This window comes from Blastocystis sp. subtype 4 (genome assembly GCF_000743755.1).
Source record: "Blastocystis sp. subtype 4 strain WR1 chromosome Unknown seqid_0042, whole genome shotgun sequence".
Classification (NCBI taxonomy): domain Eukaryota; class Bigyra; order Opalinata; family Blastocystidae; genus Blastocystis; species Blastocystis sp. subtype 4.
In genome coordinates, this window is record NW_014569505.1 from 1 (window position 1) to 13408 (window position 13408).

Genomic DNA, 13408 nt, shown 5'->3' on the forward strand with positions numbered 1-13408 from the left:
CTCCAGAGTCGTCTTGATCGATTCCACACTCTCAGATCCCACTTCAATACGATACACTCCAGCAACACCCACAGCCAGAGTCACTTCAGCACTTCCCATCGACTGCAGAATCACTTGATTTGATGCCACACCACTACTCTGTAGACCCTCAGCTAGAGTCTTTCTCATCATCTCCTGCTCATAAGCACCAGCAGAGGCTGAAGTGATTCCAGAATACTATACAATCATCTATCTCTCAAATACCTTACCTGAATTGTCACACGGATAAATGCCTTGCCTTCAGAAGGCTTTGTCTTCTCGGGTGTCGCCAGACACATGCTGGTATCTTCAGGATTCCATTTGGGATTTCGATCTGTCTTGCTCTCTCCACAGGATCGAGTACGCACTCCACTGGTTCCTGAACAGAACAAGTAGGCGGTGTTACCTCGTTCGGTGATAACCCATTCACCATCAGCGGCACAGGTAGGAACAATGACTTGAATGGAGACTGTAGTCGAGCCAGATTTGTTCTCATTGGAAGCAGTCACTGTGAAGGTTGTAGGATCCAAACCCACTGTAGGAATACCAGATATGATACCACTTGTAGTATCCAACGAGAGTCCAGCAGGGAGATTTGGCTGAATAGAATATGAAGTGATACGGTACTGATGGGTTGGCTCAAGAGCAGCAATCTGCTCGCCCTTGTATCCTACAATACCAGACCGATAGCTGATAATCGGCTGGCGGTAGACACAAGTGTCAGACTCAGCTCCCCAGGTAGCAGTGTTGCCATTAAGGATACAAGTACGCTGACGATGACCCTCCATGTTGGTAGGATCAGGACAGGACACTTCGGAGGTGGTTCCATGCTCCACCTCGATCCACACACCGTCTGTAGGACACTTGAGCAGACTTACCGTAATGGCGATCACAGCAGTACCTGAAGTGTCTTGATTGCTTGCAGTGATAGTGTAGCTAGTTGGTTGAGATTCTGCCGTGGGAGTACCCGATATAGCTCCATTAGTAGGACTGAGAGTCAGACCTGCAGGGAGAGTAGGATAGACACTCCAGTTAGGAGCATAGTTAGTGACCGTGGGAGTCATCGTGGTCATAGGTACATTTCGGTAGAGAGTAATTGAAGAAGAAGAATAAGTGATGATGGGAGCACTGTACATACAATTATTCACAGGATTGCCCCAATATGGAGGTGAAGCAGCCACACAGTCACGGTAGTGACTACCTTCCATCTGAGCTCCACAATTCTGATACGCTCGATCACCAGCATCTGTCTCTTCCCAAGGAGCTTGAGCAGGACAAGTAAGAGCAATGATAGTAATGTTGAGAGTGGTGGAGAAGTTACCAGCACGATTAGACACAGTGATAGTGTAAACAGTACCAAGCACATCCTTAATAGAAGGTGCTCCATTGATAGTACCTGTAGCTGAGTCGAAGTACAAACCCGAAGGCAGAGTAGGAGTAATAGTGATAGGATCCAACTCTGCTCCGAAAATTTCAGGTGTGATCACACTCATCTCCACTCGCTTCTCCAATGTCACATTCGTCACAGGGTAGGTAATGTTGGGTGCCATCAATATACAGTCATTGTAGATTTCTCCCCATGCTGGAGGTACCACGTCCATACAGAGACGAGTCATGTTGCCCACATAGTGGATGGAATCAGGACAGGAGCGAGTAGCGTTAGTACCAGCAGGAGTAGCACTCCAGCCGTTATCAAAGTCAGCTGGACAGTTGGCTCCACTATCAACAATGCTAATACGAAGCGTTGTTGAAATGGAACCAGCAGTGTTACGACCTGTAATAGTGTAGAAGAAGGCCTGTGTGCTGTTACGACCAGCACCCGTAATAGAACCAGTAGCAGAATCCAGAACCAGATTGTCAGGAAGTGAAGGTAAGGAAGTGAATGTACAAGCCACACACACGAATGAAGGTACAATCGGTGTAGTGATATCCATTCCTGTGGTCAGCTCGTAAGTAGTCTGAGGATAGACAAAATAGGAAGGAGCCTCTGGCGTACAGAAGTTCTCCACAGCACCAAAGGTTAGAGTGCTCTCACAGAGACGACGTCTATATCCTGTATAGCCAGAAGGACACACACCAAATGAATAGCCACCAACAATCGCAGGTCCGAAGGACAAATCACCAGGACACACCTGATCAAAGTCGACATAATCATTGAATAACGAGAACTCATTCGCAATCAATCCTTCACTACACTCCCCATCCATATTCGAATTCTTGCAACCTGTTACACGAAGACGGAATGTGTTGTATGCAGTTGTAGGATAGAAGGAACGAGTGGCCTCAGTACCTCCTACATTTGCATTGTATTCGGACACATAGTCAATCATGGACCAGTTCAGACCATCATTGCTACCTTCAACAGCCCATGAGGTTGGGAAGTTGGCCAGACAAGTACCATAGCGAGAGGAGAACATATAAGAATTCACAGTGTAACGACTGCCCATAGGATACGTCCATTGAAGAATAGCACCTTCACAACGAGGTCCTGACACATATGACGTCTCATCAATGAAATCAAACGCCTTCAGATAATCATGGAAACCTGTAGTCATGATATCAGCTGATGGCTCTCCTACAAGCATTGTGTAGGCCTTGAACTTGGTAATAAAAAGAGTAGTCTTGAAGTCATTCTGGGTTCGGGTACTACTGAGCTTGTGATTTTCTATAGCTAGCACATTGTTTCCTTCCACCAGTAGATCCGAAGAAAGAACCACTGTTCCCGAGATAATCTGAGTGGTGAGGAACTCAGATGAGGCCAGAGTCTCCGAAGTCGGGGTTCCAGTAGGCATATTCACACGATAAATCTCCTTTCCATTAAGATAGACGATGGAACCAGCATTCACTCGGATACGGTACTCAACGGTAGTGGTATCATTAACATAAGTCAAGGAGAAGGTACGACGGTAGTACTGAGCAACATTCGTCAGACTCGGGAAATTACCAGCAGTAGCTTCAGCCCATGCAGCATCACTGAATGAAGGCTTCATCCAATCATTGTTACCAGGATTACCATAGAGATACTTCCATGAATCTGTAGGGGTTACCATGTAGAATGGATAGTAGATATCACCGGAGCGAGAGATGACCGACTTGCCAATCACCACTTGATCCTCCGTCATCACTTCCAAATAGTACTGACCCCAGCTGGAAGATAGACTGCCGAGTTGTATCCGCACTTGAGATGGTGCAGAACAGACAGGCCAGTACATCTCTTCTTGAAGAGGCATACTTGTCACTACCAACAGTTGTTCGGCATCCGGCAGGTTCACTGTGAACGACAGCTTCGGTCCCATTGCTCCAGTTGTAGGCATGTGCAGGAAGAATAGACGCTTTGGTGAAGCACAATCATCGATCTTGATCTCCACAATAGTGGTTGTCTGAACGCCTAAGCGGCTGTTTGTGAATGTGAACGAACGTACACCTCCAGTATTAGCAGCAGTAGGACGACCTGAAATGCGACCTGTGTATGGATCCAGCGTTAGGCCACTGGGCAGGGCAGGACTTACGGTGACCTCACCAACAGAGGTTGTTGGCATCAGTGTGGGGAAGGGCTGGTTTACATATCCCTGAACCGATGTCTCCTGATAGGCGAATGGTTCATCTTCAGCATTCGATACTGCGAATAGCTCCAGCTCGGAGATGGCAAAGGCATTCGTTGGGAATACGTTCCGATTAGCAGCCAATAGAAGACGATACCAACCGAAAGCATCTGTTGCATTCATAGAGAAGCAGAGACGCTGAGATCGCTTGCTGAAGCGGACATTCACACGTGCATCCAACATGTTCCAGACGGCTTCGTCCGAGATATCATTGGATCCCACTAAGAACCAATCAGTAGGATCATAACGAGACACATCAGGATTGCAAGTGATGCAATATCGGTTGATCACACGACGTCCATCGTTCTGGAACTTCACACCTACCCAACCAGGTTCATCACGAGTAGAACGAGGCAGAAGGGTGTAGGAACTCCAATCACCATCAATGACACGAGACACAGGATAACTACCACTATCTCCACTTGCCTGCGCTTCGGCATCCTCTGTAAGCGACAGAACATCCGAAGAACTGTCCAGATACACAGACATCTTGAAGTCAACAGTTATATTGGCCGCATTCATCGCATTCGTAATCTCGAAAGCAAATGCGTTAGAGGCATCACCCAACTCGGTCACCAAACCAGTGTATGTATGCCAGTAGGGAGTTGAAGAACCTCCAGTAATATCTGTAGAAGCAGTCATTGCTCCTTCAGGTACATAAATACGATATCGCTCCACACCATTAACATAGAGAACAACACCAGCACGACAATAGAAGTGTACACTGTATGACATGTAACTGTTCTTCACAATGGGAGTTACACTGTTCATATAAACGTACCAATGACGACGCTCTAATTGTACACCTGTGCTAATCGAAGCCCAAGATGCAGAAGAAGTGAAGGAGGCGTCAGAGTACCAATTTTCTCTGTACTCAGTTCCAGTATACACTTTGACATCACTACTCTCATTGACAAGGAACTCCGTATTCAGCTTAATCACCGTAGTATCACTATCAGCAACCAATGCCTTACCCAAAGCATAAGCCTTGTCTCCATTAAAGACAGTCACATCCACATACGAACCCTTTACCCAAGCATCACCAAGTGAATCCTGAAGAGTAAGAACGCAAATCTCATGAGCCACACACACATGATAAATCTGAATCTCTGTGCTATCGAGTCCTGTTGATGACAACGTCACATTTGAGTTAGGACATGAAAGTGTCCAGGACTCACGATCCGATCCCAGCTGGTTGTATTTTATGAGATCAAGACGAGTCTTGGTAGGTCCACTGCAAGAAGTGAATATGATTGAGACAGTTGCAGTGCTGTTGGTACCTGTTACAGAAGACATAGCCACAACCGAATAGACTGCCAGAACATCATCACTGAAGGAGGTAGTACCGCTGATCTCTCCAGAATCCACATCAATGGTAATACCAGTAGGGAGTTCAGGAGAAATCGAGTAGGACTGGAAGCCACTACTAAGAGGCTTGATGGAGAAGTCTTCTGTGATTCCCACAGTGTATGTAATGGTTTCTGTGGGATAGTACAAGCCCGCTGGTAACACCTGATCCTGAGTCGCAAACAGACGCATCTCAGCAAGCTGAGCAATAGTTTCAGTGGTACCACGAACAGCAATAATCGAAAGACGTAAGGAACTATATGAGACACGATTGGATGCAAGATTGAAGGTAGCAGTTTGTCCACGCTTGGTAAAGATGAAGTTGGACTGATAGTCCAGACGGTCCCACTGAAGACCATCCTCAGAACCCTCCAAACGCCATGACAAAGGATCACGTTCAGGTAGAGATGAAGAAGAAGTGAGAGAATAGGAGTTAAACCATTCACGACGTCGATTGTTGAAAGTATACACAATCTCAATAGCAGGATCAATATATGCTGTCCATTCAGTCTCCTTATTGTAGTCAAACAGATTCTCCACATTATCATTCGTAGGTGAAGTACTTGTGCAAGTAGCGACACCATCAGAGACACGATAGCTAGGAGCTAGGTATCAGAATCTTCATTCATTCATACTATTCATAATAGGGATTAAATAGGCCTTGAAATCATCTGTTGTCGTACTGAGAGTCGTGTTACGATGAATCTCGACAGCAAGAACGACGGAGGCATCACTGAGCGAGATATCACGACTTCCAGTGTAGCGAAGGTAAGAAGATTCAGAATCAACAGATGTTGCTTCCACTGTTGCACTCACAGGACCTCTACACTTGAATCACATTCCTCTCACCCTACGCAGGAAGGTTCTTGCGAATGACCTCTTCTCCATTGACATAAGCAATCACTCCCTCACGCGAATACACAGCAAACTCAAAGAGGGGATAGCCAGAACTCAGAGGAGGAACAGTGATGGAAAGGGAATAATAACGCGTGGTAGTGCTTATCGCAGGAAAACTACCAGGATTAAGGAGTTGCCAGGTGGGATTCACATTGTATCTCCAGTCAGGAGTAGACTGGGCTTGGGAAGAATATCTCCACGCTTCTGAAGTTTTAATCATGTAGACAGGATTAAAGGGGACCTCAGCAGTGGAAGCATCCTCAAGACGCGAACGCAACAATTCAATGCCATCCATCACAACATAGAAAAGAGAGCCGGCATTCCAACCACTACTAGAGCTACATATCAACTCAGCCTCCAAAAACGTACACATCAGAAAGAACAAAGGTATGTTCTTCTGGATAAATGCACAGCTCAATCACATTCTCCAGAAAAGCGCTATTCCTTCCCACTTCAGTGTGAATGATGGTTCCACGAGTGACGGAACCACGATAGATCTCAATCTTTTCATTCACTGGGTTGGCTCCATAAATTCGATGAATTTGGATCAGCGACAGGTTTTCTTCGCAAACAAGCGACATCGCTAAAATATAACGTTACAGAACCTCTAATACCTGTAAAAAGAATCAGAAGACTTAAAAGTACTCTCATATCTTCTTAACTCCTTTAAGAAATGACAACAATCGAAATGGAGAAATGATGACAAAGAACCGCGGGAATGGAAGAAGAAATGAAGCAATGCTTGTTTCAACAAGACATGCTATCGATGTATATAGCAGAGTAATGGAGAACATAATGCACGAGTTTGTACGATTTGTGACTCGATTACAATGTGAGCTATAACGGGTGAATCCACTTCCAAAGAATGATAGTCTGACATCTGTATATCCGTTCGTAGTCGTTTGCAAGATTCCCTCCATTCTGGATTCTCCTCATTCATACTATGGAATTGGTAAAGAAACCGTATACATATAAATGCAACAAGTGCTACCACGAAATTGATGGTACTTGCTATAAAACGTTCATTTGACAATACCCACTCACTTCTAGATCCTGTTTACATCTGTACTGTGTAACTATTTGATTGATGATTGATGGATAGGAAAGGTAGGTGAATTGGATCGATAATAGAGTAGATGTGGAAGAGAAACCTTCGAGCAGGTAATTCCTTACTACCTTGTCTAATCTATACCTTAGTCTCTAATTTGTGTCATTTGTGGATCTGATGTATCAGGAGAGTACGAGAAATGAGAAGCTGTTGTGTAGAGATGCTATTGTAGAGTTACACTTCCACTCCTCCTTTACACAATCAACACAAACCCAGCTAACTTCAATAATATATGAGAATCCGCTCGCTGATATCCTAAAGAGTGATTCACTAGGATCCTTGATTCACCTCTTGCTGAAGTCCGATTTGCTCTGCGTTTCTTCTATGTAATATGTCATTTTTCGATCTTCCATAGAGTCAACTGTTGTTGGAAGCTTCATTCAATGTGAGGTTGATCGCATGGACTCATAATCAGGAAGAAGAACGAACACGCGCACAGGAGGAATTTAAGAGACGCGAGTGCAGACTCCGTAGTTCTGTATCAATGTCTTCAAAATAGAGAATGAAACCGCAGAGTTACAACAGATGGTTAGCGATCTTGAAAAGAGTAACAGCTCCATGGCCATCGAATTAGGAGAGTCTAAAAAGATGATCGAAAGTTTGCAAGGAGAAAAGGAAGAATTGCAACAGTGAGACTAGAGCGAATCAATAATAGACAGACAAAAAGCAAAGATGGAATCGCTCTATTTGGCCCTAAAGAAGCAACAAAAACAGAGCATTTCCGACTCCCCTGTTTCCACCCCGCCTCTTCTGGGATTTTCAATCCCCGTATCACAGAGTCGCAATAATAGTGAGAATGAAACCACTCCGTCAATTTCCCAAGAAACGACCAAGTTCAAAGGGATACTCGTCCCTGTACATATTGATACCATAATTAAAAACAGAAACCCCTTAAACGACCCGATACCCCAGGACTCTTCTCGAGCGTCAAGAAGAAGAATAGTATTCGTAAACTCTAACAAAATAATTTGTTTACATGAAATACCCGTTTTCCATTAGCAAGTACTATGATCCAGCTTCAGGTATAGTTTGATGAAGCCGGCGTTTTGGCGCATAAATCTCAAAAAAGATAGAATAATAATCATGTCCGATCAGAGAGAATTATTCAAGAAGTTCTATGCACGAATCTGCGAAATTGACAAAACTAAGGTGCCCATTTCTGGAAACCCTGATGGATAGGGAAGAATAATGGGTCATCACATCTTTGACTTGCTTTGTGCACAAACAATGGCCTTGAGAACATACCAGGAATGTTTGTGTATTAAACTGAAGTTGATCTTGTAGTTAATCATAAACAATATGGTCTCTGTGCATATTTTAACATTTTTGTACACCTTTTCCGTAACGGAGTGGAGTATCTTCTTCCCGGTACTCTGTTGGTATCCATTCAATATTTCTATGCAAGGACGCCTGTCATTACATTGCGAAAGGAAGGAAGTTAGATTGAACTGAAGATGTGATCTCTAGAGTTACTTCAGCTGAATCACTCAATTGTTGCAGATAATGGAGTAGTAACGACGCCTATGTTGCGATCTTGGACGGAGGTGAGTCTGCGGACTGTCTGTGATATCTGTAGAGTAGTTCTCTCTTTGACGTGATGCGTGACATTGTGGAGTGTCTTCAAGGCGATCCTCACAGTTACACGGATTCTGTTCCAGATGATAATGCTGATGCTGCAGAAACAACTAGTGAACCTCATCTAGAAGTGTAGATTGAATGATATGGGTTTGATGAATAGGAATACTAGTATTCGTAGAGAAAGCAGATGATGTGTAGATTTTAACCCAGCGATTCCTTACCATTCTCTGAAGAAAGGAAAGGAATTGGGTCGAGGCGCATTTGCTGTTGCTTATGAATGGTAAGATTGAAGTTATTTTCTGAGTTCTAGTGAGTACAATGGTCGTAAGGTTGCCATGAAGGAATGGACCAAAAAACCTGGTGATTATGAGCGCACAGCTATGCAACGAGAAATTGATATTCAGAAGTCCTTAAATCACCCCAATTGTCTGCAACTGTATGGTATGAGCAAGACGGATGATGGTAAACCAGTGTTAGTGATGGAGCTGGCTGATGGTTGTTTGGCAGACTATACAACAAAGCAGAAGAAACCTCGTCTCACAAATGCTGAGAAGTGTAGAATTATCTTAGAGATTGCAGAAGGTTTGGAGTATGTCCATTCAAAGGGATGTATCCATCGAGATATCAAACTTGATAATATCCTGATGAAGGATGGTCATCCCAAGATCGCTGATTATGGGTTAGCTCGTACTCTGGATCCTACTGTGTCTATGCAAATCACATTCGCTGGATCGCCTGTCTTGTAGGGATGGAAGGAGAGATGAGAAGTAGTATGGCTCCAGAACTGATTCTGAATCAGAGAGTTACAAATCTCATTGATGTATATTCATTTGGCTGTATTGTTAACGAAATCTATACGGAAAAGACTTGTTATTGGGATTATAAAGTCCGTACACAAGCTCTTGTACGTTGTTTCCGGATATCTTGAATTGTAGTTCTTCAAGGAGGTGAAGGAAGGATTGAGACCCACCATTCTCCCGAACACCCCACTCGGTAAGAGGTGGACTGCTGAACTCATATATAGAAATCAAGTGTCTGTTGATTGATTGCTACAAGAACAAGTCGTCAAGACCGAACATGAAATCTATTGTGAAGAGGATTCGTTCATGGGATCCTTCTACTTGGTGATTAATAGAAGTTTTGATTGTTTGTTGAATAATGATGGGGCAAATCCAAGAGAGGAGATATCAAAGAGAAAAATCTCAATGTATCCCCTGGATGATGATTCTCTCGTTTTTCACACATAGTAGATATTCCTATTCTCTGCTGTGAAGGTAAGGTTGTGCAGAATGATATATGGAGCAGAATAGAAGGGTTGAGAATAACAGAACTAACTTGTGGTTTAGAACGTGATGGCTCCTATTCATAAGGTCAAGATCGTGAAGAAGAAGTTGACTTCTTTCCCCCGTTTCCAGGCTGACAAGTTCAAGAGAATGAATGTACGTTTTTGATAAGCAACCGGTGGATTGTCTAATCTTTTGTGTAGCAGCACTGGAGAAAGCCCAAGGGTATTGATGGACGCTGCAGACGTCGCTTCCGAGGTGCCACTTTGATGCCTAACATTGGTTATGGTTCGAACGCTGCCACCAAGCACATGCTCCCCAACGGACTCTACAAGTTCATTGTTAGCAATGTGAAGGACCTCGAGCTTCTGATGATGCACAACACCACCTACTGTGCTCAAATTGCTCACAATGTTTCTGCCAAGAAGAGAGCTGAAATCCTGAAGCGTGCTAACGAGCTTTCCATCCGTGTGGTGAATGGAAAGAAAGTGCTGTTGGAATGAGTAATGCGTAGGGCTGCTGTTGCTAAGGTCGAGGCTGAGGCTGAATAAGTGGTGTCGTCTGGGAATGTTTACTTCAGTGTTTTGTTTGTGACAAAGAGGAATAACCCATAAATGACTAGAAAAATGTGACACCGCGTTCCTCGCACTGATGAATTACAGGTTGAGAAACACAGCAGCCCTTGATCCCCACACGAACCAACCGTCTACAATGCTGTAACCGCTGGAACGTTTCATCCGTCAACTTGTCGCACCACATCACATTCACTTCACGCAGAGGAAGAGTTTCATTCACATTACGAAAGGCGGCATCTAGAGATTATCAACAAGGAGTATCTTCACCAGTCAAATGACAGCAAAATGCAGCCGAAAGATGCGTGATTGGAAGGGATCCCAAGATTGCGCTGACTCCCACATCGGTGATGGAACTATTATCAATTGTAAGGGATGTTAAACGATGAGAATCTTTCAATTAGAGAGACTACGATCCATTACAGTGCGCTAGACAACAGAGTGTGGAATCCCCGATAGAAGACGAGTTGGCGATACTGAGTTCCTTTAGTCGAGTAGCATGCATCAAAAGCTCCTTCAGAACAGAATCACTCACCTCTGCATGACTGACAGTGAGAGAACACCTCTATACCTACTCCATCCGAAGGGATGTGAGATATTCACTGTGTGGAATCAGTACACGGAACGACTCATCGGCTACAGCACGAATATAACTAACATCGAGTTCCGTGAAGAAAATGACAAACAGCTTTTGGAGAGCGTCTTGACTGATGTGGCGACAGTAAGAAATATCCAGATAACGCAACTGACTGCAGTTCTTGACGATAGCCACAGCAAACTCACCCGATAACTGAGAGCATCGAGAAAGACAGAGTTTCTACAGAATCAATGCCACATTTCTTGCCAACTCGTAGCGAAACCAAAGCATGCAAGCCATAGAACAAGGAACAAGAAGTGATAAATGGACCATCTGTGATCAGAAAACACCCACGAAGAGAAAGAACCTCCAGTTTCCAGCAGTTTTGTAAAATGGACTGAAGGGAGTAGTTTGAAAGCTGTTTACAACCATCAAGGATGAGTGTATTCTGTGAATGAGTAAAAGAAAAACAAAATGACCAAATTCTTACAGTAGAAGCTGATCTGACGAAGAACAGAGTTTCGAAGGAAATCGCATCCTGTTAAATTGAGAGAATAACAAATGCTAGGTAAAAATTGACATAGAATACCCTCAGATAACTAGAAATCACTGAAATATCGAAAGGAGACCTTATTCTGCTTCCGAAACATATCAAGAATGTACTCAATAGCGTCAACATTTGCCCTATGAATAAGAAGGTAGAAAAAGCATTATCTACGCATGTAGACGCTTCAGGATCTCACTTCGATATTTCCGATTGTCCCAATTTGCAACAATCTGCTGGGCACAATACTCCATTAAGGTGTTGGAATACGGATTGTCAGGATCGTTCATTCAACAGCAATGACTATTCGTCGACTCCAATGTCATACACTGATCCTGGTTGGAGTATCCGACACAAAGATTAGTATTCTTTGATACGTGATTTTCTCACAACAAGGTCGTAATCTCGTTTGGAATATACCATATACAGCGAAAGACAGAAAGCATGAGTGTACTCATCAAACTCTATGGGAGTTATCTTTCCGTACAGTAATGGGACGAAGAATTTATCGGATTAGAAACATCCTATAATAACAAAGTCTCTCTCCTCAATGGTCATTGGGAGTGCTGGTGATGTAGCTGCACAGTACCTGACTCGGAAGAGTGGTTTCTGGTATTTTAGTTTCATTCGTAGAAGATGAGCCCTTTCGTGTGGATGTATTTCGTACATTTCGAATTGCTGTAGGAATGAAGACTAGACGTTATTGTGTAGTGTATGAACTTTGGTTATGGATTTATGTCTCACTTTTGGTAGAACCAGCTTTTCAGGTATGAATCCTAGGTACAATGCATTAGATAAGATGGTTGTATCAACTGGTACAAAAGCTGTCATCAACAAGATGCTAATCGATCAATTCATTTTTGTTCCAATTTGTCAAATCCTCTTTTATTCTGGCAATTCAATCATGGAAGTACTTGATTATGGATTCAGTTGAAGGACTAGTCCCCTCATGATCAACCCCATGCTTCTATCGTCAAATTGAAGCAAGTACTTCTTCCATCACTCCTAGTAGGAATGCAGGTGAATGGTAACATCAAGACGAATTATTCTGTATGGCCACTATTGCAACTCATCAACTTCCGTTTTGTTCCTCTTCAAGTAGTCATTATTCATAAATGATCATGGATAGTACCAGGTGTTATATCTTAGTTGTGGTTTGTTCTTTTGGAATATCTTCCTTTCTCATATGGCAAATAAGAAATCTAGTGTTTGTTACAAACAGAGAAATGAACCCATGACGGTTTCTGCTTACTGAAGAAGCAATTCATTCCTTCTTTCCCTTCTTGACTCTTACGTCGTTCACATAACATGTTTACAGTGATTTCAGCTTGTTCTCTATTATTGAATCATTGTTCAATTCCTACGATGGACTCTTCCCTTCGATAGCATCGATAAGATCACTAACTAAACCCACAGCAGCAGGAGCCCCTGCCATTACCAGTTTCCTCCATTCCTTTTCATATGTCATCATAGCTGCTTCACTCTCCACGATCTTATCCACTAAACCAATTCTCAATGCATCCACAGCAGGAATACGTTCCGGGATCATCATGTATCGTCTTATGTTTCATCTATCTCTTTCCTCTTACTTGCAGTTGGCCTTTCCAATTCGATTCAGCACGAAAGGAGATACGACAGCAGGAATGATTCCAAGACGAACCTCCGAGAAAAGAAACCAAGAATCTGATAGAGCCACGACAGTCTTTGCAGCCGAGCACAGACCAATCCCTCCACCAATGCAACCTCCTTTCACCAAGCACAGCGTGGGAATACGTAACTGCTCACACGCTTGAAACATAGTTCGAAGTTTCATAGAGTCAGCCTTAATTTCTTGCTCATTCATGCTATCTCATTATTGGCAGATTCCTCGGTTACTTGGCAG

At 43.4% G+C, this 13408-nt stretch overlaps 5 protein-coding genes across 5 annotated transcripts; 2 read left to right on the plus strand and 3 right to left on the minus strand.

The window, feature by feature from the left end:
- Positions 1-6445, minus strand: JH06_0905 (hypothetical protein; the record flags this gene model as incomplete). The annotated part of the gene is made up of 5 exons (XM_014673429.1): positions 1-216; positions 249-5572; positions 5603-5790; positions 5822-6202; positions 6234-6445. Coding segments are annotated over 5 exons (6321 nt in total), but the record flags the coding sequence as incomplete, so codon positions are not given.
- A 1715-nt stretch (positions 6446-8160) lies between these two features.
- On the plus strand, positions 8161-9678 carry JH06_0906 (DRK protein kinase; the record flags this gene model as incomplete). Its single annotated transcript, XM_014673430.1, has 9 exons — positions 8161-8224; positions 8257-8409; positions 8440-8516; positions 8549-8679; positions 8750-8830; positions 8861-9292; positions 9322-9454; positions 9486-9543; positions 9575-9678. The coding sequence occupies 9 exons, from the start codon at positions 8161-8163 to the stop codon at positions 9676-9678; spliced, it is 1233 nt and encodes a 410-aa protein (XP_014528916.1).
- Positions 9679-9902: 224 nt separating this feature from the next.
- Positions 9903-10384, plus strand: JH06_0907 (ribosomal protein RPL32; the record flags this gene model as incomplete). The annotated part of the gene is made up of 3 exons (XM_014673431.1): positions 9903-9989; positions 10037-10326; positions 10348-10384. 3 exons carry the CDS (start codon positions 9903-9905, stop codon positions 10382-10384), a joined length of 414 nt encoding a protein of 137 aa, XP_014528917.1.
- A 67-nt stretch (positions 10385-10451) lies between these two features.
- JH06_0908 (hypothetical protein) lies at positions 10452-11780 on the minus strand (the record flags this gene model as incomplete). Its single annotated transcript, XM_014673432.1, is given in 8 exon segments — positions 10452-10645; positions 10661-10798; positions 10829-10950; positions 10981-11222; positions 11254-11430; positions 11462-11581; positions 11612-11666; positions 11701-11780. 8 exon segments carry the CDS (start codon positions 11778-11780, stop codon positions 10452-10454), a joined length of 1128 nt encoding a protein of 375 aa, XP_014528918.1.
- A 948-nt stretch (positions 11781-12728) lies between these two features.
- Positions 12729-13369, minus strand: JH06_0909 (enoyl- hydratase; the record flags this gene model as incomplete). The annotated part of the gene is made up of 3 exons (XM_014673433.1): positions 12729-12861; positions 12891-13085; positions 13116-13369. The coding sequence occupies 3 exons, from the start codon at positions 13367-13369 to the stop codon at positions 12729-12731; spliced, it is 582 nt and encodes a 193-aa protein (XP_014528919.1).
- Between the last annotated feature and the right edge of the window lie 39 nt (positions 13370-13408).